Here is a 25019-nt window from a genome sequence, read left to right on the forward strand (position 1 = left end):
CGGAGGAACAGGCATGCAGAGAGCGAGATAGAGACTTACGCCTAATTTCACTATGATTAAGCTGGTGGGGAGTCTGACAGCAACTGCAGTCAAATGATCAAACCAGGAGAAATCATTGTCCAAAAGATCTTTGAGGAGCCACACTCTCCAATTAGGCAGAGAGACGGAGAACGCACCCTCAAATTAGACTAATCACCCCACTCACGCATTGCCCCACACACAGGAAGCCGGGCTCTTTAATCTTTACATTCATGGCTCATTTGGATGGGACCTGCCCATCCTGAAATCCTCCCCATCCCAGTCCCACAGAAGGGTGGAAATGTATCAACAAACAATTTACTGGGATGAACTTGGCGCGGTATGAGATTTCACATCAAGTGGTTAAGCAGATAACTCACTAAACTAAACAGACCCGGCCCAGTCAAACACAGGCTTTCAGTATTCGACAACTTGCGTTTATACAGCGTCCGTCACGTAGGATAATGTCTTAAGTCGCTTTGCAGCGGTGAGGTCAGACTCCAAGCAAAGGGGGGATGGGGGAGAGGGACTGGGGGGGGGGCTTTTCAGCCTGGCTCAGTCGGTAGCATCTTGCTTCTGGGTTCGACGGTTGTGTGTTGAATAATAATAATAATCTTTGCATTTGATACAGCGGCTTATCACGTCATTGAGACGTCTCAAAGTGCGTCACAGGAGAGAGAGTAAAGTGAATTGACCGTATATTTTGTGGGGGAGAACGCCAAGCTGCCACGAAGGTACTTTGAGCTAACACACAACTGACAAAGAGAAACAAAGGCCACCGTGAAATCAATGAATGCTCATTTGCACAATCCTTTCTGCGCTGGATATTAACATTGAATGTTTCTCTTCACTCACTGGGTCGTAACAGGATCTTTTCCCAACACCGGCCAGGCTGGGGAGGCATGGATTATTTTTTTGGGGGCCATCACGTTCCCTGCTCTCTGGAAATCCCTTCACCTCGCTCATTTCCCCACCCCCATTATCTTCAAAGCCCTGTCCCTGACCTTTCTCTCTTCCCCCTCAGGGCTTTGCCCGCCTTGCTCAGTGTCTCCTGTGAGGAGCTTTGTGAGACATCGTCGATCTGAAGGGCTCCGTGTAACTACAGGTTGTTATCGTTGCTGTTATCTTCGACCTCGTTTGTGGCTTCCTGCGCTGGGATCAGCCTTGATCTGTCTGCTGAGAGGGACAAAAAACCCTCTGGGGCGGGTGGGGGGGAAAGAGTCCCTCCTTCCCATTTGAGATATCTCCTTCCCTGAAGGGACGTTCCCAGCCTCTGTCAACCATCTCTTTCTGAAGGTTTGGCTGGAATTTGGGCATTGAGTAAGTGCCAGCATCTCACTGCGTGGGAGAGGCCGGGGATACTGACCGATGCTAAACAGAGGTACTCCCTCCCCTCCCTCCCCCCCTCTCTCCATGCTATCACACACCATTAACATCTTCCTTTTCAATCTGACCTCCACCAACGTGCCTTGTCTTCTGCTTTAAGACGTCCTGAAGTTGGCCTTAACTCTCTGAGCCCCAAGGTTGATTGGAGTGGCGCGAGCGTGAGGAACGAGAATAAATGGAGGAGGACAGCAAGGTGGACACGTCTCTCTCTCTTTCTCTCTGTTTTTTTTCTGACTTCGCTGTGTCGCAGATTTTCGACCAGGATATTGGGAGAACTTCTTTCCCTTCTCCTCACGGACTGGGCTTGCGGGAGATTTTTTTTCACATCTGGCCAGCGGAGCAGGGCACAGACAGCCGGGAGCTCGGTTTAAGGTCTCATCTGAAGGACTGTGCCTCCAAATGCAATTACCCCAACACACATTTTGGCCGCCACCCCCCTTCCCCCCCCCCACCACCCAAGCCTTGTTTTTTGCCAACCTGCGCCTAATACTTTCTGGAATTCGATGAGCAGGATGCATCCCTCCAGGGAGAGAGAGAGCGTAGTCCATCCAACAATCTATCTCTGGAGTTTCCATGTGAAGGTGGGATGAATTCTCAGTTTGGTTTCGATACTGTTAAGCACGGTGATGGATTTCCACATCTATCAGATACCCAGTTGACCACCTCCACCGCCCCCCTCCGCCCCCCCGCACCCCCTCACCACCACCACAAAAAGACCCTGTTATCTATCCTTTGTCCTGTGATAAGAGGAGAGTTTCTCATCCCTGTAATCTGCTAGGATTTCTGAAATGTCTCCTAAACTGTATCCGATTGATGAAACCATAATCCCCACTTCACCCTCAGATTTACAACTGCTCACCATTACTTTGCATCATATAAATAATAATTATCAATCAATCATGCAAGGCTAAATGAGGATTTGTAGCACGCATCAAGCCTTTGTATTTAAGGAGATTGTAATTAATTTAGCTCCGGGCAAATTGGTGAAATAAACACTCTTATTGGCACTCGGCGATCTATCATCATGGTGACACGTCAATCAAAATCTTCAGCTGAGGCTTGAGGACACAATAAGATTTTGCTCGCACTCAAGAATTAATTGCTAGGAGTGGGAGTTGGAGCAGAGTCAATGAGGTGAGCGGCGGTGGGGGTTGGGGGGGTGGATATGGGTTCGGAGGGACCTAGATAAGCACAGGAAAGAGAACATTTACCAGCATTGAGCCCAACAGTCTTGGGGCATCCTCCTGATGTGAAAGGCACTGTGCAAATGTAATTTGTTGTTGTTGCTGTTGTTGGTTCTTCCCAGTAAACCACTCAGAAATACTTCCCGGTGCCCGCACTCCACCCCACCCAGTCTTAGCCTGAGATATGAATAATAATAATCTTTGCACTTGATGCAGCGCCTTATCAAGTCGTTGAGACATGTCAAAAGTGTTTCACAAAATATACTGTAAAGTGTATTTTGTGCATTTTGTGGGCGAAACGCAGCAGCCAATTGCGCACGGCAGTGTCCCACAAACATTTGTGGATTGAGTGATTGAATTAATTTTTTGGGGAGGGGAGGGAGGGACTATTACACCTGGAAAGTGATCTGCCAATTGACTACTAAATTATTATTAATGATAACTAATTATTATTTATCCAACTAAACTACACAGAGTCTTGTCACAAGCCTTTTGCAGCCAGGCGGGTAAGTGGTTAGCGCAATTGTTGTTGCAGTAAATTAGAGCCAACTCATATTGACCAGATCGCTTTCGGTCAATCCGCAATCCGATTTGTAATTAAAATGCTGGATAGTTTACAGAAGTTTACATGAGCCAGTGGCTGGGTTATTGAGACAGATAAGGCAAATATACGTTGGGAGTTTTGTAGGAAACAGACTTGAAGCACTTGAAGAGAATGAGAATACATTTACAATGTGCCGTTCACATCGTTCCCAAGTGCTCGATTGCTCGGAGTCAGGAGGCTGTGGGTTCAAGCCCCAGGTTGAGTTTTTGGACTCCTAGTCGAGGCCGATGCTCCAGTGCAGAGCTGAGGGGTGGAGTGTGGCACTGATGGATGTACCATCCTTCGGATGAGATGCTAAACTGCGCCTGTGCCTTTTCAGGTGGACCTTAGAAGATCCTGTGGCGCTATTAGAAAAGAGAAGGGAGTTTTTCTCTCCTGGTGTCCTGGGCTGACAATGCCCCAGATTAAAAAAAACCAGTCGTTCGCTTCACGGCTGTTGTGGGACATCGCTGGGTGCAAATTAGCGTTCCTACAAAATACACAGCCGCTGCACATTACAGTAAATAATAATAATCCTTGCATTTGATATAGCGCCGTATGACGTCTCAAAGCCCTTCACAAGATGTACTGTAAAGTGAATTGATTGCAGATTTTGTGAGCAAAACACGGCAGCCAATTGCGCACAGCAGCATCCCACAAACACTCGGGAGTTGAGTGACCAAATTCTTATTTATTTACCTTCAGAGGGATTATTAGTATCCCCGGCAAAACAATCTGCCAATTGACTAATCCAGCAAAATGCTTGGAGACATCCTCCTATCACGAAAGGCTGTTTGTATCAGATGTAAGGATTATTAACATAGAATTATTATACTCCGCTGTGTATTATTTTTCCAGCCGCCCTGAATATTAAACCCTCCTTAGAAAAACAGCGGTTTTGCCAACAGCCTCAAGTCTCCTCATTCCCTCTATGGTCTCATGTCGAGCTCACAAGGCGATCGATCAGACTCTGTACAAGTGGCACAATTGTTGCTCGATCAACGTAACGGTTGCAAACAAAGATGGTCTTTTTTTTCCCCCCTTATCGAAATCTGCATTTAAGAGCATGAAAAGCACGCAGCAGTTTGATTCACGCTATTATTTGCTGTGTGCTTTCCCAAAACGTCTGCTGATAGGTATTGTAATGTGCCGGAGTCCTAATTAAAGCAGGAAATGGCAAGCTACGGGGAGGTATTATGTGTATTCAGAGATTTAAATGGGCTTCCATTGCCTGGAATTGATAAAAATGCTCTCGGTGTGTGTTGAACATACAGAGCACTCTCTCGCCTCCCCTCACTCCCGTAAATTGCACCTCACAGCGCTGGTCTTCGCAGCATGTAATTGGAAGAAAACCATGGGCGTTCATTAAAGAACTCGCTAAGAAAACAGCACAAGTTAAGAGTCCAACGTTGCATTCATACTAAGTGCTTCTCTCTCTTTTCGAAAAAAACACACACACACACACAGTACTAATCCGTCCCTTATTCCTACAAATGAATCCTAATCGTTTGATCCATCCAGTTATCATCTCGGCAACAGTTTGCTAAGTATCGCCAGACTCGAACCCTTAATATTTAACCAGCCTGTCTGTGACAAATAGCTGTTTAACTCTTCAACGGCATCGGCATGAATAATGAAAACGGGTTTAATGCACAAAAAAAGGCTGGAATAAAGCTTTAATAAACTAGGAAACATTTCAGCGTGTCTGTGCGGGCTCTCTGAAAGATCTCTCTGTTTAGGCCCCCACCCCCCCTCTCCCCCACCATAATAATAACCCTTGCATTTTTGATACAGCGCCTTATCACATCTTCGAGACGTCTCAAAGCGCTTCACAGAATATACTGTAAAGTGCATCGAGTGTTTTATTTTGTGGGCGAAACATATGAATTGCTCGACAAAAGAAGACCAAGGTCCATCAGGTGCGCTAATGACCACTGAGCCTCCGACTGAACGCTCCACAGGATGTTTTGCTTTATTACAAGGTTCCCCCCTGAAAGCTGCTCAGATCTCATTGCGTTGTCTTTTGATCCCTCCCGCCGCGCTGCTTCTGTGACGAGCTGTGCGATTTGCAACGTGTCACTCCTAATTCCCCTTCCAACGGAAACGACCTTGTTACTCCGCGTTTGAACCGGACTAAAGCACGACTCTCGGCCTGCAAGCATTCCGCACAGCACCTTTCCCGTTGGGAGAGCGTCCCAAGGCGCTGGACGGGCAAGGGTGTGCACCCGAGCTGGGGGGCGGGTGTTGGGGATCAGGAGGGATGGAGGTCAGGGAGGGTGGAGGTGTAAGCTCTGCAACCAAGCAAAATATAACTGCGTTGTGACTGTATCTCTCTGTGACTGTGACTGTGTCTGTCAGTGAGTGCGAGTAGTACCTGCACATTTAGTCCTGCTGATGAGTGGAGGCCCCGCTCCGCCTGTCCCACCATCCCCGGGTCTGGTTAGCAGAACGCTGATCTGGTACTCGGTGTCGGGGTCCAGGTGCCACAGCTTGTAGGTGGGGTTGTTGACGGCGTGAACCTCCGACCACAGCCCCGATGTCATCTGGTATTCGATCTCCTTGCGAATGACAGGCCCGTCCCCGTTGATGGCGTTGGTGTTCAGCTGCACGATCAGGTAGGTGGAGCCGGCACGGACCAGGTGCGGAGGAGACCGAGGCGATGGAGGCTCTGAGGTTTGGTGGGGTGGGGAGGTGGGGGGGGGGAAAGGAAAGGGAATAAAATGATCAGGTGTCACAGCAGAGCCATTTCCTTTGGTCGACTGGGTGTCCGTCCAACACACGCGGAAACTCAACCCATCAGGAGTCTCCGAACCAAAACTGAGGGCTTCACACACAACAACAAATTACCACAACAAATCACATTTGTGCAGCGCCTTTCATGTCGGGAGGACGTCCCAAGGCGTTGGAAATTCCTGCGTTTGGGGTGGAATGTGCGATTTCTCTCTCTGTAGTTTCCCCCCCCCCCATCCACCCACCCCTTTATTTATCTGATCCTCACAGCACGAGCCAATCTAATCCCATTCCCCCAAGGTCCTAAATTCCAACTAGTCTTAGCACTGATGTTTTTTCTCTCTCTCTCTCTGTGCAGTTCTTAAAAGAAACTTACGCAGAAAACAAACACACTTCAATAATGAAGGTGTTTAAGAATTTGACAAACGGATGCTCCAGGCGATACATAAATAGAGTAGAATTTAATCCTGGGGAGAGAATTACTCCCCCATTAGTACTTCAAACGGTAAACAGCACCTCTCTCCTTGAAATGTGGGCGGATCATTCCGCTCATTCCGCTCGCATTTTACGGTGAATCTGCGGGATTTGTGTTGTGCGTGTTTGTGTGTGTGAGCGGGTGTGTGCGCGCGTGTGCGTACGTGTCCATGTGCGTGTGTGTGCGTGCGTGCGTGAGAGAGAGTGTGTGTGGGTGTGGGTGTGTGTTGTTGCGTTCGTTCGTGGACTGTTAATAGAATTTCCCAAACGTAATAATTGACTGCGAGTCGAGCTGTACTGTCTGCAGGCAATCAATTTCGCGAACCTGATAAGACTTAACGTTGCCAGGCAGAGGTGGGGGTGGGAGGGGGTGGTGGGGGGGGGGGGGGGTTGGTTGCACGGGAACCGCTCCCGTCAACCGAGGCACGGTCTGCGCCGTTTCACACGGAGACGTCCAAGTCGGGGGAAAAAAAGCAAGGAATAAGTTTTTCCGCCGCAAAACAAAATACGCAAAGATAAGCTCCCGAACTGGTGCGGGGAAGGGAGCCGTCGTTCACGTGCGTCAAGGTTGCTTAAAAATACACACCTTTGTTTTTTTTTTGCGGCGGGGGTGGGGTGGGTGTGCGGGGAGGGGGGGGGTGGGCTTGGCAATCCGTCGAAAGAGTGTGTTAAAAAAAAAAGGCAGTAGAGCACACACAGGCTCCGGCACGATATCTGAGGATGGAGTCCAACTCCTCTTCCTCTCACTTGCCTGCAGTTATGTGGGTGGACTCCCCCTCTGCCCGATCCCCCTGCCCTCGCCACTATCTCTCTTCCACCCGCCCCCCCCCCAACCCCCTCCGCTTACTCCCCATTTAAAATCTTATTCTGCCGCTGCGGCGTTTTGCCCGTGAAGTCAGTCCACTCTGCGGTTTATTCTGCGAAGCGTTTTGAGACGTCTCGAAGACGTGATGAGATTGTCTCCACACACACATCCCCCCCCCCCCCCGCCCCACTCCCCCCCCACCGGCCAGTGATCTGCTCAGCGAGATGCGATCTCGGTCGGCATGTTTACAGTCAGACCCCAAGGAAAACACACGCACACTGTAAGAGAGACAGAGACACCGGGAGAGAGAGAGAGAGGGGGGGGGAGGGAGAGAGACAGACAGAAAGGAGATAAACCGCACGTTACTTCAATGCGAAGCAAATGAAAGGCACCACAATAGACGCTTTAAGCTGTCAGCGTGTTGAGAACAACAAGGCCCTGATCCGAGGGGGTTGAAGGCTCATAACTACAGATTCCCGTCGCAAAAGCTGCCGGCAATTAGGGACGGCGATTCGACGGGAGGATTAAACGCGAGGGCGCCGGGCTGACACACGGACCCGTTCCTCCGTCTCAGGGTTTTGAGTCACACTTAGCGGCGGTGGCGCTGGGGGATTAAAACGCCGGGCTCGCCAGGGGCTGGTTCCCGCGGAGGAGAACGCGGGCGTTGGCGCGGGAACGTGGGAATGCTGGACGACAAACGACCCAGGTCCAACGAGTCGGAACCCCCCCCCCCCCGTCGTGCGGCGGTTAGCCCGCGCGCCTCGCCAGCGGGAGGGAAAACGCAGTAAAGTTTGCTTACTCCGCACGGCTCTGTTTACCGAGCAGTCAGTAGGAACCCGGTTGTCTGCGTATCGGTAGAGAAACGCGATGATGATGATAATTATAATAATAATAATGATGATGATGATGATGATGGTTTCGCCCCCCCCCACCAAAAAAAACCCCAGTCTATCCACTTTATAATATATTTACAACAAATTCTGCGAAGGGCTTTGGGTCTCAACGACTCGATAAAGTGGCTATAGCTGACCGACCACAAGGATCATTATTATTATTATGATTAATAACAGTAATAATTCTTACGTTTGATCCCTCGCCTTTCACATCGGGGAGGGGGCAAGCGCTCAACACGGCAGCCCCTGGGTCCGAGCTGAGGTGGTGGAGGGGGGAGAGCGAGAGAGTGGGGGGGGGGTGTTGTAGCGTGTCGGAGCGTTCAAGCCTGAAGGGGCGAGCGTTACCTTTGACGATCAGCTCAGCGAAGTTGGAGACACCGGCCCCTCGTCCCGACTGCGTGACGCAGCGATAAAGATCCTGATCTGGCAGCGTGACTCCGTGGAGCTGAAAGGTAGCGAGGACCCGCCGGGGGCTGGTACGCGTGACCTGTGTGGCCGGGATGCTCGCTCCCCCGCTCTGCCTCTGTGGAAACCAGACCGGGGAAACGGACGTGAGAGCGGCTTTGAGTGCTTGTGTGCGCGCGCGCGTGTATGTGTGAGCATGTGTGTGTGCGTGCATGTGTGCGTGCGTGTGTGAGTGTGTGCTCCGTGAGGGGAAGAGTGAACAGGGCGGGCGAGAGACATCACAGAACTTTACAGCACAGAAGTCGGCAACTCTCTTGGAAAGATCAATCCAATCAGTCCCACTTCTAGGTCTCCCTCCCTCTCTCTCGTGCCGAGTGAGAGCGTTGGGTCTCCTCTGTTGGGTTGGGTTGGGTGGACGGACCCACGTGGATTTGGCGGTCCAGTGCCAACACCCCCCCCACCCTCCCCCACCCGCGGCCCCCACCCCGCTCGCTCACCTGCAGAATGAGCGTCTCGGCCTCCGTGGCCCGTCCAGCCGCCACGCACTGGAAGGTGGCGTTCTGCCCCCTGTTGGTCTCCACGTCCCCCAGGCGCAGGAAGTGCGGAGCTTTGACTGCAGACAGCACGACACGGTTCACGTCAATCGCCGGCAATAACCCGAATAACCCTCGCCTTCTGACACAGCGCCTTATCGCGGGGTTGAGACGGCCCAAAACGCTTCGGGGCACACGGATGCTGTGGGCGAAACGCGGCAGCCAATTGCACAAACAGGCGCGGATTGAGTGACCAATTTTTGGTAGGGATTATTACCCCCCACCCACCGCCCCCGTTCCTACTTATCGGTCACTCACTGTGTGGCTGTTGGCGCGGACGTCACTGTGGCCAAAATTTAGCTGCCGTGTTCACCTACTGAACCCGCGGTCGCTACACTTCACGGGCGACGCCGCGAAGCCCCTTTGAGACGGTTTCCCGACGTGAAATCAGAACCCGGGGATTATCGTTGCTGTTAAGATCGAAAGCCACGTCTGCACGGTTATCCCGAATAAACCACGAGTTGGGCTGGCGAGCGGGGAGAGAGAGAGAGAGAGAGAGAGAGAGAGAGAGAGACGGCAGCTTACAGCAGGGGTAGTTGAGGATCAGCAGGTCATCGATCCCGATGTAGCCTTTTCGTTCCGCGGAGACCACGGCCTCGAAAATAACCTGTCGATTAACGGAGAGCAGGGCAAAGAGGGGGTTAAATACCATGATAATAGTCCTCGTGGGTCGGCAGACACACAGGTACACACACAGATACGTAGACAGATACGCAGAGAGATACGCAAACGTACACAACCAGATACGCAGGATACGCAGACAGTTACACAAACAGATACGGAGACAGATATGCAGACGGATACGCAAACGGATACGCAAACAAGATACACAGACAGATACGCAGACAGATACTCGGAAACACACACAGATTGCCGAACGAACCGCACAAGTCCCAGGAACGTGTGACACAAACGCAAGCCCACTTGGCCCATTTTCCTGCCTCGACGTTTGCTCCTTCATCCCAATTCCCCGCTCCCTCCCGGCCCCCCCTCTAATCCCCTTCCTCTGCACGTGCAACTCCAACTCCCCCTCAAATCCTCTCGGCCTGATCTGGAGGACCCATCTGCACGGTGATGGGTCAGACGCCCGGCTGACCAAAACCAAAAAGTTTTTCTCCGGCTGGAAAAATGGTGACTGAGCGCGGCATTAAAGGTGATTTGCTTCGTGTTCAACAGACTCCTCTTATGGAGGACTCCTTCAACAACTAAAGATGTGTGTGTGTGTGTGTGTGTGTGTTTCTGACATTTCTGAATAGATTGGTTTTGTTCATTCAAACCCTCTTTCCTTTTCATCCCCAGAATCTGCGAGGCAGCTTCTCCAGCCCTGATAACAGGGTCTTTAATTACAGCAATTATTGTATGAAATTAGATTTCAGCTTCGCACACTTGACATTTAATTATGCTTTTGTAAAAAAAAATCTTTTTTTTTTAAAAAAAAACTCTGCAATACGTCTCCTTTTATGAGCGGCTTCACTCTGCACTCATCAGACACGGTGATGGATGGTGAGAGAGAAAGAGGGAGATAGAGAAGGAAAGGGAGACAGAGAGATGGAGAGAAAGAAGAGAGACGGGGGAGAGAGAGAGAGAGAGAGAGTCCTGTGTGCGCGTGTGTGTGTGTGTGTGTGTGTGGGCACGTGGGGCTCGGGAGCGAAGCTCTGTGTACATCGCAGTGGAAAATAATAAATAGCCGATTAATTATTAAGCCCTCGACTGTGGCAATAAGGCAGCTCAGCAAACCCGAGCGCACGGCGACCGATTTCAATGGAAAACTCGGGACAACTTCGGTGGGAGAAGGAATATTACATTCAATACATCATCGGCTGGTTTGCCGGAGGGAAGATTTGGTGGAGACTGTTTATCTTGCGTACACACGCGCTGAAACATCTCTCACAGATAATTAAAAACAAGGCACCTTTTTTTGGGGGGGGATTGGTTTAAAAAAAAAACAAGAGGAGATAAATAGACAGAAAGTGTTTACTCCGATGAAAAATGATTTCGCAGCCCGGCGTGGGCGAGCTATTGCGCTGAGAGACGGGGGCCGATCGCAATGTGATAGATGCCAGTTAATTAGCAACAAATTGCTCTATAACAATGATTACTGGTGAGATGGGGTGGAGGGGGGGTCAATTTGATCCCTTTCCTTTCCTTCGCGCCTCCCCCCCCCCCCCCACCTCAACTCGTGTCCTATCCACTCAGCCAAACAACCCACGTTAGGGGTTTGGAGTTCACTTTCTAGTTGATGCTCCATTGCAGTGCTGGGGGGTGGGGGGGGGGGGTGGGCGATGTGCGTGTGTGGGTTGGTGTGTATGTGTGTGTGTGTCTGGTGATGGGGGGGGTGGGGTTGTGTGGTTGGAGGGGGGGGGGCTACTAACATGCACTAACATGCCAAGCTCGCTGTCTGTGCCTGTCCAGGTGAAAGTTGTGTGTCAGCCTGGCTCGGTGGTAAAGCTCTCGTTCGGAGTCAGGACCTCGTGGGTTCAAGCCCCACTTCGGGACACGGAATCACATCGTCTAAGCCGATGCTCGATTGCAGCGCTGGGGGGGGGGGGAGTGGGGGGAGGAAGTGGGGGGGGGGGGTTGTCGCAATGTCGGAGGTGCCGTCTCTCAGATGACATGTTAAGCCGAGGTCCTGTCAGGTGAAGGTTAAAGATCCCGTGGTGCCATTCGAAAAGAGTAAGGGGTTTCGTTCACAAAATACAGCCACTCCACTTCACAATACATCCTGTGAAGCGCTTTTTGAGACGTCACAACGATGTGTCCGAAGAGCTCGGACATTAACTGCTCAAAACCCCTGAGCACCCCCACCGCAGCCCCACCCTCACACAGACCCCGCCACCCCTCCTCCCACCCCACTCCCTCTCCGCTCCCCCCGCAGCTCAGTACCTGATACTCGTTGGGCCAGAAGGTGCTGACGGCCAGCTCCGCCTGCAGCCACTGTTTGCCAAATGACCGGGACATGTTCCAGACCGGGCTGCCGACCGGACCCCCGTTGACCCGCACGTACACTGCCAGGGACCCCGGGGCTCGGCCCTCTCTGCTGGATAGGAAGAAGCTGAACTGGATGCAGTGGGTGTCGTTCTCGCTCAGGCTCGGCAGGATGAAGTGAGCTCGCTGCCCCGCGCTGTGCTTAGAGGAGTTCACCAGCATGTAGGAGCCTGTGACAAGAGCGAGAGAGAGAGAGAGAGAGGGATGGCGGGGTGGCGAGAGGTGGGAGAGAGGGAGAGAGAGAGAGATGGGGAGGGGAGACCGAGGGGGGAGAGGTGGGGAGGGAGAGAGAGCGAGAGAGAGAGAGAGAGAGAGAGAGATAGGAAAATCAGCTTTTTTTCACCCAACGCTTTCCATTCCTGTCAGTAATACATTGAACTCCCAATAACTCGTTGCACCAAAGGAAAAAGGTATCTCAGTGACCAGTTAGGCATATGTATGAATACATCAATAAATGCGTCGGGGATATTGTCAGCACGAGGACCAAGTTATCGGAGCAGGATTGCTCGCCGGAACCCCGGAAGAAATTCCCCTTCCCTTTAAGTGCGGCGGGAACCTTGACACCCACCCTGACCGGCAGACACGTCGACAAAAGCAGTCACTACACCTGACTGCGATCGTGCGTGGCCGGGTGAAAAGCTCGCGGACTTTGCGATGCGAGTTTCACGGCCAAATTCTCCGCCAAAGTTTCCGCCGAAATGAGCTCTTTCTCTCTCTCGAAGAAGAAGAAATCCCAAGACTTAGCAAAGACATCAGTTGCCGTCCAGAGCTGAGTGTGTGTTAACAGGGGAGGAAATGAATCCAAGGCTCAGTTGTTCCCGGAGAAACGGATCCAGCTGTGGCTTTCTTGGAATATCACCTGGATTCCTCCATTCAACTCCGGCCTCGTTGCTCACTCAGCCGCGCCACGGCAAACAGTCAGTCTCACCGCGTAACCAAACGCGGTCAAATAATGGGCACAGAGAGCCACCAATCACTGCTGGTGCTGTCACTCGACTGTGGTACGTTATACATAAAAACCCTCGCACTTGATACTTGACGACGGGAGGACTTCTCAGAGCGTTCGACCGAATTTACTGTAGAGTGCAGGCACACGAGACAGCCCGTTTGTGCACAGCGACCGACCACGAGAGGCGGACACGCTACCGACTGAGCCAGGCCGCCACCTCACTACGCAAAGCATCACAGGGTTTTCGAACCAGGCTAAGGGAGGGCTCTAGCTGAAGGATGGAATAGGTGGTGGTAATAACAACAACAACAACAACAACTTGCATTTATATTGCACCCTTCGCACCGGATGGTGTCTCTTTGACAAGAGTGACAGGAGATGTGCGCCAGGGGTGGTGCAGGAGTTAACAAAATATAGCTCACGAAGTAAAACAGACAGAGATTTAAAGAGGGAAGTGACACCGATCAATAGGTAAAAGGATAGAGCCTGAGATAGAGAGATGATAAAGATAGAGATTATCACAGCTATTGATTCTGGGATGACAGAGATACTGATAAAGACATAACCATGAAAGAGAGAGAAAGAAAGTAAGAGTGAGAGATTGAGGGCAGAAAAATGCTATGTCAAGTGCGTGGATTGAAGCCCTCACAACGAGCCTGAAATCCTCACTAGCCTCGGGCTTCGTTGCGTCGTGCATTGGATGTCCGCACGGACTAAAACCAGCTACTCAAACGGGTCAGGGGTTAATGCCACGCTCATAGGGGGAGTAATTCCTTTACGTTTATTACGAGTCCTGGAGCGTAGCGGTTAGCGCGCTCGCCTCGCAAGCGAGAGGACCCGGGTTCGATTCGATTCCCGGGCCGGGCGAAACCTTTGGCAAGTTTCCTTACTTCGCGCACACACCTCTGTTCACCGAGCTGTTAGGAACCCAGTTGTTAGTCGATTGGCTTTCCAGGGGGTAATAATGAGTGAGAGCGAGCGAGCGAGAGAGCGAGAGAGTGAGAAAGAGCATTGAGACAGAGAGAGAGAAAGGGAGAGAGAGAAAGAGAATGAAAAAGAGAGCAAAGAAGGAACGAAGGAAACGTAGGAGAATGAAACAAAATCTGCAGCCAGCGTCGAAGGCAGTGTGAGCAGGTATCTCTCAAGACAAATGGGATGCAAAATTTGTTTCGCGTCGAACCAAGAGGTTTGCTTTCAAAACAACATATCTTCAATGTAAAGTATGTTTCCCGCAGGCAGCTTGGATTTGGGATCAGGACAAAGCGAGGAGATTAACGCTGACAGCACACTCTCATCGCTTTCGAAACTTCTTACTTCTTTAACTTGTTTTTTTTGGGGGGGCGCGGGGGGAGGGGGCGGGGGCGGGGGGGGGGGGGAGATTCACAGAGAAAAGCTTGAGGCAGCAGTGCTGCGATATCAACATCACAGCAAAATGATTCTCAGGAACAGACACTTTCCCCACAGCCCTTTCAGCACTGAGCTGCGTGCAGCGAGGAAAGGGGGTGGGGGGTGGGGGCAGAAGGTGGGGGAGCGTAGTGGGGAAGATGGAAGCGCTTCGAGGCAGGGTGACTGGGGAGATTTTAACTCGTCTGGAAGGTAATAACTGCGCTCCGGTATAAATAGTCAAACGTTACCTGATTCAATCACCGGAGGCGGTCATGACGTAGACAGCAAAACACTTTACCAAACCGCAAACACAGTCACTGATACTGCGTACATCATCTCCCGGTTACACTGACTGCATCCCTGGACCTCTGCTCCGTCTCTGAGACCCCCTGATCAAACTCCAGCCCTCCCCCCCCCATATTGTTTCCCTCTTCATAAATCCCCCCTCCTTCCCGTTCCCCTCACCCCCCCACCCTCCGCCCACAGGCGTAATCCTCTCAGAAGCTAATCAACGACTGGAACAAGGTTGCCAGGACAAGTGGTTGAGGCCAAGACACCGGGGACTCCATTATAAAGCGGTTTGATGCTGTGATGGGCGGGGGGGAGGGGAAACGGTTGCTGTTGTTGGATGAGATCAGACGGGCCGAAGGGACCTCTTCATCCGAACTGATCTTGTGATCGACTCGCAAAGTGCCGTGTCAAACACGAGGATATATATATTTTTTAAAATCCTGTGCTAGGGGGAAGGATAATCTGCTGCAGCGTTAGATGGACAAGGCAAAGCTCCCAGGCAGAGAAGGGAATCAGTGCTCGATCGATTCAGCGCTGATTAACCTTTCCGTCACAGCCCTCGGTCTGCTCATTGCCACGTACCGTCACCAAAAACAAAGACCCCCCCATTAAAAAGCAATCCACACGCCACGCGGAACAACAAGTGCATGAGCACTTTAATGTGCGATGATTAATTCTTGGGATATTGTCTCGTCTTCATTAGCTGTGTAAGGTTCGCTCCTCCGATCATTAGGTCATCAAAAGTCTCTCAATATAATTGCATCTCATTGCCAGATATCTATTGTCCCACATTTATTGCCTTTACACCCAGTCCACGCAGCTTCTGAGTGACGTCTCCACTAATTACCTACAAAAGAAAATCATCGCTGCTCGCTGATGGAGAGGAAGGGAAGGGGCAGAGTATCACAGCGCCGTTCGGTTCGTCTCCTGGTTGACAATTCCCCACCGCCATATAAAAATCGGTCACTCGCTTCATGGCTGTTTGCGGGGAAGTTGCTGTGCGCAAATTGGCTGCCGCGTTCGCCCACAAAAGACAGTCACTACACTGTACAGCACTTTGAGATGTCCTTACGACATGAAAGGAGCTGTACCAAAGTTAAGGATTATTATTATTATTATTATTATATTATATATTCTGATCCCATCTGGGGGCCAACAGGGGCTTTATAAGGGGATTTGATAAAATAATAATCTTTGTGTTTGATGTAGCGTCTGCAAAGCACAGACCTTTGTGCTGATTATGATATAACAATAATCCTTGCATTTTCCTCATGGTTGAGACATCTCAAAGCGCTTCACAGGTGGATTGATAAAGTGCAGTGACTGTGTATTTTGTGGGCGAAACGCGGCAGCCAATTGCGCACAGCAGCGTCCCCACAAACAGTCGTGGATCGAGTGATCATTTTTTTTTGGAGGGATTATTACTCCCCAGAAAGCGATCGCCGATTGACTAACAACCGGGGTTCCTATCTACTGTTCGGCAAAACAGAGGCATGAGGAGTAAGGAAACTTGCCTAAGCTTTGACCCCGCCCGGTAATCGAACGCGGGTCCTATCGCTTGCGAGACGAGTGAGTGCTAATCACTACGCCACGGGAATCCATGTAATTACTGTTAACTGCTGTGACCATGGATTTTGCAGGCAAACCCGGCAGTCAATTTGTGCACAGTGAGGTCCCGCAAACAGCCATGAAGTGAACAACCAATTTAAATGTGGGCCGGGACACAGGAGAGCAACTCCTTCCCCTCTTCAATTAGTGTCAGAAGATCTGACCCTGAGCTCCCAGCAAAGATAAGACCCCTGTTCTAAGGTACTGAGCCACCCACTCCCTTGCTTGGTTGAAGCTGAGATCCGCCAGTAAGAGTAATAAATCAGTACATTAGGCATATTTTAATGACAACACCTCGAGGCTATTAAGCCCTTTATCCAGTTATTTCTATTAATCAAACGCTGCCGAGACTATGGGCACTGAGGAAATGTTTCCTAAAGGATGGCCCCATAAATAGAGAGTCTATTAACTCCCAGCACTGCATTAGGGACACATTAACTGCAGTTCCGAGAGGGCGTTGTGAAATTGCTGTTATAACAGTCATGAAATACTTCCAGGGCTTCTGCAAACAGTCAGTCCACTTTATAATTGATATCTGACACCAGTATTTTACTCCAATCGCACCCTGATCCTGCCTCCCCCTCTGGCACAGTTGTAGCAGTAATCTGTCTTGTGTTTCACAGCCGTATCCATAATAGTAATAAATAATAATGCTTGTATTTGATGCAGCGCCTTATCACGTCATTGAGACGTCTCAAAGCGCTTCACAGATCATACTGTAAACTGGATTGATTGTATATTTATGGGCAAAACGTGGCAACCAGTTGCGCACGGGGGTGTCCCGCAAACAGTCCTGGATTGAGTGAACCAAACGAGTGGAGGATTTTCCATCGGGTGGATTTGCGTGTAAGTGGTGCTGACTGTTGGTTGGATGGATGGAGCCCAGATCACAAACGAGACAAAGTGTCCTGACGGAGCCCTGAAGTTTGCAGGGGGCAATGCCTCGGTGTAGCTGGCAATCTCCAAGATTATTTCACTGGGAGCTCGGGCGTGATTAACCCAGACTGATACTTTGTCAGATTCTGCCTGAAACAAGACAGAGCGCAGCACTGCTGGCGTCTAGCGAGGCCAGTACGCTTGTCACAACCGGTCCTTCTTGCCTTCCACCCAGGCTAGAGGTGACAGAAGTAGCCAGAAGCTAATCCCCTTTCTCCACCTCCGTCGCCCACAATTGATTAAACTTGACAGAAAGAAGCAGCCAAGTTGCTGCAAAGTGACTCCAGCCGAGCTTACAATTTGTTGAGCCTTTTCCTGACCTCTTTCATTCCTCCTTACAAGGCATGGCTCAAGACGCCTTCCTCTTCGACCGCGCCTTCGGTCACCCTCCTACCCTCTACCCTCCCTGCCCTCCATCCCTCCCGATCCCAACCCCCAGCTCGGATACACAGCCTCGAATGTCCAGCGCCTTGGGACTTCCTCCCGACGTAAAAGGCGCTGTGTAGATGTAATTTGTTGTTACCCCTTGAGGGGTAAGAAGCCTTCTGAAAGCTTGAGGACCTCAGGACATCCGTCTGACGTGAAATGAACGTAAAGTTGTATTTGTACTTGTGTTGGGAGAGCTCTGTGATGGCGTTCCAGAGGGTGGGGGGGCGGCTAAACTGGGAAGTTGGAATAATAATAATAATAATAATAATCCTTGCATTTGATATAGCGCTTTTCACGTCGGGAGGACGTCCCAAAGCGCTTCACAGAACACACTGCAAAGTGAATTGACTGTATATTTGTGGGCGAACGCGGCAGCCAATTGCGCACAGCAATGTCCCACAAACAGTCGTAGATTGAAAATGACCAATTTATTATTGTTTGGGGTTTTGGAGGGATTATTATTAGGCTCTGTGTGGAGTAAGGAAACTTGCCCAAGGTTTCGCCCTCTGCCTGGAATTGAACTCAGGTCTCTCGCTTGCAAAGCGAGTGCTCTAACCACTGAGCTACAGGACTCCACGTGAGCTACAGGACTCCACATCTGGAATCTTTCCAGATGCAGCTCGATAGTGTAGCGTGAGGACAGGAAGCGGTGGATTTGTTGGGAGTACGAGATCAATTGGCCAAAGATCTCTTGGCGGTTGTGCCAAGTCCCTGCCAGGTTAGATCTGCGTTCCAGCCAGCGATTCAGATAGGAGTTGAGAAATAACATAACAGCCAACAGAAGGTAACTGGAGGTCAAGCACATCCCCTGTCCCGTGATGACTCTTAAACAAGGGAGCTAGGAACCGATGAACAAACATCATTCATTCAACCCAAACAATGGGCCGTGGAGTTTAATCCCAGATTTCCTGCATTTTCAACCCCACTGAATTTCTGTCATTTTGAACAAAGGATTCTGCAAACTGAAGCAGACGCTGAGATTTCAGCCAAGAACTAACTGTGTTTGCACTCGGTAAAGCCAGGAGCAAAGTTTTTGATCAGCCACTACAACCACTACGCCCTGAAACTCTAGAAGTTTTTGCCCGCAAAAAACATGCAGTCAATTCACTTTACAGTGTAATCTGTGAAGCACTTTGGGGCGTCTTGAAGATGTGATAAGGCGCTACATCAAATGCAAGGATTATTATTATTATTATAACTCTCCCCCTTAACCCCTCCACCTTGCCCTCTCCTTCCCCATCTTCAGACCTTCCTCTTCGACCGTGCCTTCGTTCACCTCCCCCTTCCCCACCCCCACCCCCCCCCCCCCGGCTTGGTGTCGTGCTCACTCCGTCACTGTCAAGTGCCGATGCACGGACAGAAAACTGCAGTTTCTATACGAAACACATGGTTTATCACACACACAAATATACATTTACACATGGATGAGCGCGCGCACACACACACACACATGCTGACATTCGCACACGCTCACAAACACACACATACGCTCACATACACACACACACGTGCTCACATTCGCACACATACCTCTGGCGGCGCGATAGTTTTCAGAAAAGAACAGTCTTTGACGCCACAAGCCCTGATGTAGGAACAGTGGAATCAATGCTACAAACCTGATGGATATTAAACTTACCCGTGTGAGAGCTCAGAGATAGCAACACCTTGGATTTACAAGCCGTGGCTGTGGTTTTTTTTTTGCTGAATTAAAGTCCTTTTGCTCACACTGCAACTTAAGGGTCAGAAACGCAACTACTACTTATTGCTGTTACACGCTTGAGACAATTCCTGCACAGTCCAGGCTCGGAAAAGGGACAGACGACGACAACAACAACTTGCACTCACATAACCCTCTCCACACAGGGTAGCGTCTCAGAGCGCTTGAGTTTGACGATAGACTTTGGGATCCCGACGATCACTAAACCTTACCGATTAAGAACTCTGGGTTTGAGATATTTTGAGGCATTTGATACAGGGGATATCTCACCGCCCTTCCAGGGAAATCCTGTAAGGTCTAGTGATCAGGTTAATAGGCGATACGGCAAATAAAATGTTTGTAACAGCAGATCCCTGCTATAATGCGGTGTCTGAGATCACTGGACCTGGAAGAGTGTATCATAAAGGACTCGCTTCGTATAAACACTCTGACAAACACTTCAGACTCCCCGGAGAAAAGTATTTCAAAAAGTATTAGGAAATAGGAATCGAAATTCAAATACTGTTTGCCGAAATAATTAATTGGTTGCAGTAAAAGGCAGCAGTAAGTGATTATAGCAGTGCCAAGACTGCAGACTGTGTATTAGATTAGAAACCTGAATAAATATCATCCACTGGAACATTAATCAGGAAAGGTGGTCAAGGCCACTACCGAGACTTGTTTAAAATGCAATTCGATAGAGGAGATAGCGTTCTAAATCCCCGTCCTCGCTTTCAAAGCCCTCCACAGCCTTGCTCCTCCCCACCTCTGTACTCTGCTATCTCCATACTAACATGTCCACTCCCTCCACTCCATGTCCCCCGCCACACCATCAGCGATCAAGCATTCAGCCTTTCTGCCCCCACCCTTTGGAACTCCATCCCACAGTCCCTTCACCTCGCCACCTCCCTCGCCTCCTTCAAGGCCCATCTCAAGACCCTCCTCTTCAACTGCGCCTTCGGTTACCCTCCTACCCCCTCACCCTCCCTGCCCTCCACCCCTCTTGATCCCAACCCCAGCTTGGGGGTGACTCCTCGACCGTCCAGTGCCTTGGGATGTCCTCCCGACGTGAAAGGCGCTAAAGAAATGTCATTTGTTGTTCTGGTTGATAGGGGGATGGAGGGGAGGGAGTTCTGAAGGGATAGGATTGGATGCGCATTCTTTATCCAAACCAATCTCATCCCTTCAGAGGAGAGAGTGAGGATCCATTCGCATTTTCAAGATGGAGGCAGATAAGCATTCGTCGTGTCAGGGTATTAAAGGATATGGAGCAATGGAGGGTGACTGGACTTGAGGGACAGATCATCCATGATCTTATAAAATGGTGGAACAGTCTCGAGGGGCTGAATAGCCTACTCCTGATTCTACATATATGTAACTGCGTGCAGGACAGGCGACCACAGGCCCAGTATATGAGACAATCTAACCGCACAATTACACACAGGAACAGAAGTGTTTCATTACCAAGCCACCAGGGAACTAACAAACGACATAACACGACAGGTGAAAAGAGAACTGCGATGTTCTACAATATTTTTCTTTCGGGGTAAATCACCCGACATCCCCAGTACTTTCGCACGGCTTAAATAGCGGCAACGCATTACACAGTCTTCAGCTCAACACTGCGTCGCTGACCCTGCGAGACTGCAGGTGATCTTTATGACTCAAAATAAGTATCACTTCCCTCTTGTGCTCATTGTTTGGCTGCCGCAGATTGCGAGCGAGGGAACGAGCGAGCGAGAGAGAGAGAGAGAGTGAGAGAGAGAGGCGTTCGTTCCATTCAGAGGGCGAGGGGAGCACTGCATTGTGCCAGGCGCCGTCCTTCAATAAGATATCGAAGTGAGGTCCGATCTGTGGCTACTCGGGCGGACGTTATTAAAGATCAATCAAACCCCACATGAAGCTCGTTCACCTCCTTCTATCGTTCACCAGTGTGGCCGGTGTTTAGAATTACCGATTTAAAAAGCGATTTTAAATCGCTTGGCGCATTCCTCACTGCTCGCTGAAGCGGTGATTGCAGCTCAGCCGTTGCGTATAATGTGCTATTGATCTGCAGGAGATATCTTACAGGCAGTCGGGCATCCTTGGAATATTTCTCATCGATCCCGAAGCTTATTCCGATCAGTATCCCCGGTCAGGGAAGGTCCGTTTGTCATGTCTCAACACGGGTCCTCATTGACCTGTCAGCCCTAACCCAGCGAGACCCGAGCGAGTGTTCTGCGAGGCTTGAAAATTAAGTGTCATGTCAGTAAATTAATTTAAGGGCAATCACCAATCACTTGTGCATTGGGGATTGGTGGTGAGGGCGGGGGAGGGAGACGTGTGGGTGGAGGACGAGGGAGAGAGGGGGAGGCAGTGGTCAGAGGAGTGGAAACAGAAGGAAACATGTGGAGACAGAGGCAACCGTCCTTTAACACCCTGCCGACAGAGCCTCCATAAGAGTTGGTTTCTTCTGCTGCCATCTGCCCCAACCCCTCCATCCCTCCATCCCGCTCGTTGAGACATCTTCTATCGAGACTGAGGAGAAGTCTTTAGGCCGACTGTGGTCATGGCATTGCATTGTGGTGAAATAGGCTTCCTGTCCCCTCCCCTCACACACACACACACACACACGCGTGCCCAGACACACCCCCCAAAGTTTCCCGGTCAGCGCTCATCTGCCGCGGGATGTGAAGGTGCTAACCTGTCAGTTGGGTGAAGCCATCGGCAGATGGGACCTGCATGATCCGAAGCGGAAACGAAAGCCATCTGAGCCTCGACAGTGAATAGCGAACAGCCCTAAGAGCTCAGGAGCAGAGCAGAGAAACACAGCCCGAGATAGATACCGAGAGAGGGACCAGGTGCTGTTCTGCCCCCGCCTTTACCCTTGGCATGATGGTCTCCCAATCCTCCCCCCCCCCACACACTCCGCACCCAACCAAAGACATCCAGCTACTCAGATAACCTCAATCACCCGTGACTTACGCTGCGTTCCTAACTTTAAATCTGGATCTAATCCCAAGAACATCATAACTCAGCGGCTAATAATTAGCTCCTCTGGGACGCAATGAAACCAACAGAAGCAAACTTCTGTTGTGCTCTATCAGAACAGGTAGCCCGGCCATCACTAACACGCAAACCGTCTGCTGCGTTTCGCCCACAAAATACACAGTTAATCCACTTTACAGTACATCTCTGAAGCGCTTTGAGACGTATCAACGACGTGAAAGGTGCTATATCAAATGCAACTATTATTATTATTATTATTATTATTATTCATTGATTGCGCAGAGCAGAGCAGGAGACGAGGGGTGAGAGACGAGGGCGAGAGGCACGGGTGGTTTATGTCCCTGTAACCCCATCAACGTGCGAGTGTCTCACATCAGCGATCACAGGCTTATTACACGTCTGTCACAAAGTGCAGAGACTCCTAGAGCCAAGAAGTGGCTGCGGATCAATAATCAATCAAAACTGAATTTGCAAGAATGCGGAGTTCGAGATTTAACCAAAAAAGCCATGTTTGTTCCCGTCACCGCCTCGCAGCCCTTTTGGGATTCATAACCTTTGCGGCCGCAGGTTTACACTGCGCCACCAGCTGCGTTTGACTTAATGAAATAATGAAACGCTATCTGTGAACCGAGCATTCAATATTAATTTCTCTTCAACGCTCGGCTCACCGCAGTTCATTTTCAGGTTAGGGGGAGACGAGGGAAAGGACTTTGCACGTCGAACAAAAAAAAAACCCTTCTGCGATTTTCACGGACACAGAAACCTCTGTCGGTTCACTCCAACAGATTGTTCTTAATTGGCAAAAGGGAAAAAAAAGGCTTTGTTCTGTTTGAGCAAACAAACAGCGCATTCCATCTCTGCATTGTGGTTTCCCGACAAAGCTCTGCGTTGTTATTAGTGATTAATTCACCCCCACTCCGCACACACACAAATAAAATTGGTCGCTCCCTCCGTGGCTTTTTGCGAGACGTTACGAGGCGGGGGGGGGTGGTGGTGGGGGAAAGGCTTACAACAGTGCATTTGCAGATTCAATAATGCCCTTACACTCCCGGATTAAGCCCTCGCAAAGCGAAATTATTATTATTGTTGATCGTATTCGTAGTTGGTCCAACAACACCGTTTGAGGGACGTCATTAGATTTTCTCCTTTCTCCTAACGTGACGTCTCGCACCCCACAATATTATTATTAATAATAATACAATAACGATAATAGTCATCACGTTTTAATCGTCGAACCGTCTCGAAGCTCCCCGCAGGCTTTGCAGCAAAGTGTAGTGACTGTGCTTTCGCAGGCGAAAAGGCAGGGTTGCGATCCTTCAGGTGGAAAAGATACCAAAGGGCTGTCGTTCGCCCTCTTTCGCCCCTTGCACTGACATGTGATTGCTGTTAAACAACTAATTAGCTTTATTGCCATAAAATAAAGCATTCCGCCCATCCCATGCTCAAATTTTATTAGACTGTTGGCAGATATATTCCCCAAATTGCAAAGTGTATTATTGATTATTCGACTAAAGGCTGTAATGAAATAAAGATCAGTTGGCATTAAACATTCATCAACGAAGAACCTTAAGCCTGCAACAGGAGAGGGGTAATTTGATTCCTTAGTAACAAAAGCTCTTCCAGCTATGTTCACAGCTAATAATTACACTGCCAGATTTGTTCAAACCTTAGCACCTCGTAGAAAGTGACATGTAAAAGGCTTCTGAGACCCAAGATTCGTGTTAATCACAGAAACGTTAACCCAGACCCTCGAAAACTTCACGTAAATTATTATTACCAATCTCCTCGCGTTTGACACAGGCCCTTTCGCAACCCTCCAACCCCCCCCCCCCCGCACCCACCCCCTCCCCTACATGGCACTGTATCGAACGTGTCGGCCCGAGGTGCTGTGGGTTGGGGGCTCGAACCCCCAAACTTTCAGATTTCAGAAGCGAGAGCGCGACTGACTGAGCCAACCTGACGCGTGGCGGTCAAACTATACACTTACATTAGGGCTTGCAGGATGTCACTTATTAATAATAATAATAATCCTTGTATTTTGATATAGTGCCTTTCACGTTGTTGAGACGTCTCAAAGCGCTTCACAGGATACGCTGTAGAGGGATTTTTGACTGTATTTTGTGAGCGAAACATAGTTGCGCACAGCAATGCCCCACAAACAGCCATAGAGTGCGCGACCAATTTTATTTGCGGGGAATGTTGCCCAGGACACCGGGAGAGAAAAACTCCGTCTCATCCGAAGGATGGCACCTCTGACAATGCAACACCCCCCCCCTCCCCCCGCCCCCCCAGGACTGCATTGGAGCGTCGGCTTAGACTATGTGATCCCAAATCCTGACGATGGGGCTTAAAAACTCCCAACTTTCTGACTCAGAGGCGAGAGTGCTAGCACTGCGCCGGGGCTGACACAAATTGGCTGCGGCTGTTTGCCAACAACTACACAGTCGCTACGCTTGGCAGAAAACAGAAAACTGTGGCGCTTCAGCGTGACAAGGCGCAGGATCAAAGGCAAGGACGTTTCTCTCGGATTTAATCTGCAGTGAGCCCCGTGACCAGCACAGGACACGGCGGGCGACTCGCGGTCTGTATTGCCGCTGGGGGTTTTGGACCCAGTGTCAAGTGGTTGAGTCTGGTTACCTGTATCAGACAGGCATCTCGTGACTAACTCGCCGAGACCGGG

General features: G+C 50.2%; 1 protein-coding gene across 7 annotated transcripts in view; it reads right to left on the reverse strand.

Annotated features, from left to right (window-relative positions):
* ptprub (protein tyrosine phosphatase receptor type Ub) overlaps nucleotides 1-25019 on the reverse strand; it is a 119499-nt gene that overhangs the window by 42181 nt on the left and 52299 nt on the right. For all 7 annotated transcript variants that reach the window (XM_042338627.1, XM_042338628.1, XM_042338623.1 and 4 more), the window contains exons 3-7: nucleotides 11955-12226; nucleotides 9597-9678; nucleotides 8976-9091; nucleotides 8419-8596; nucleotides 5546-5839 (exon numbers count right to left, since the gene is read on the reverse strand). In XM_042338627.1, coding sequence (XP_042194561.1) covers nucleotides 5546-5839; nucleotides 8419-8596; nucleotides 8976-9091; nucleotides 9597-9678; nucleotides 11955-12226 — 942 coding nt within the window. The remainder of the gene's footprint in view (nucleotides 1-5545; nucleotides 5840-8418; nucleotides 8597-8975; nucleotides 9092-9596; nucleotides 9679-11954; nucleotides 12227-25019) is intronic.

This window comes from Callorhinchus milii, unplaced genomic scaffold, assembly GCF_018977255.1.
Source record: "Callorhinchus milii isolate IMCB2004 unplaced genomic scaffold, IMCB_Cmil_1.0 Scaffold10, whole genome shotgun sequence".
Taxonomy (NCBI): Eukaryota; Metazoa; Chordata; class Chondrichthyes; order Chimaeriformes; family Callorhinchidae; genus Callorhinchus; species Callorhinchus milii.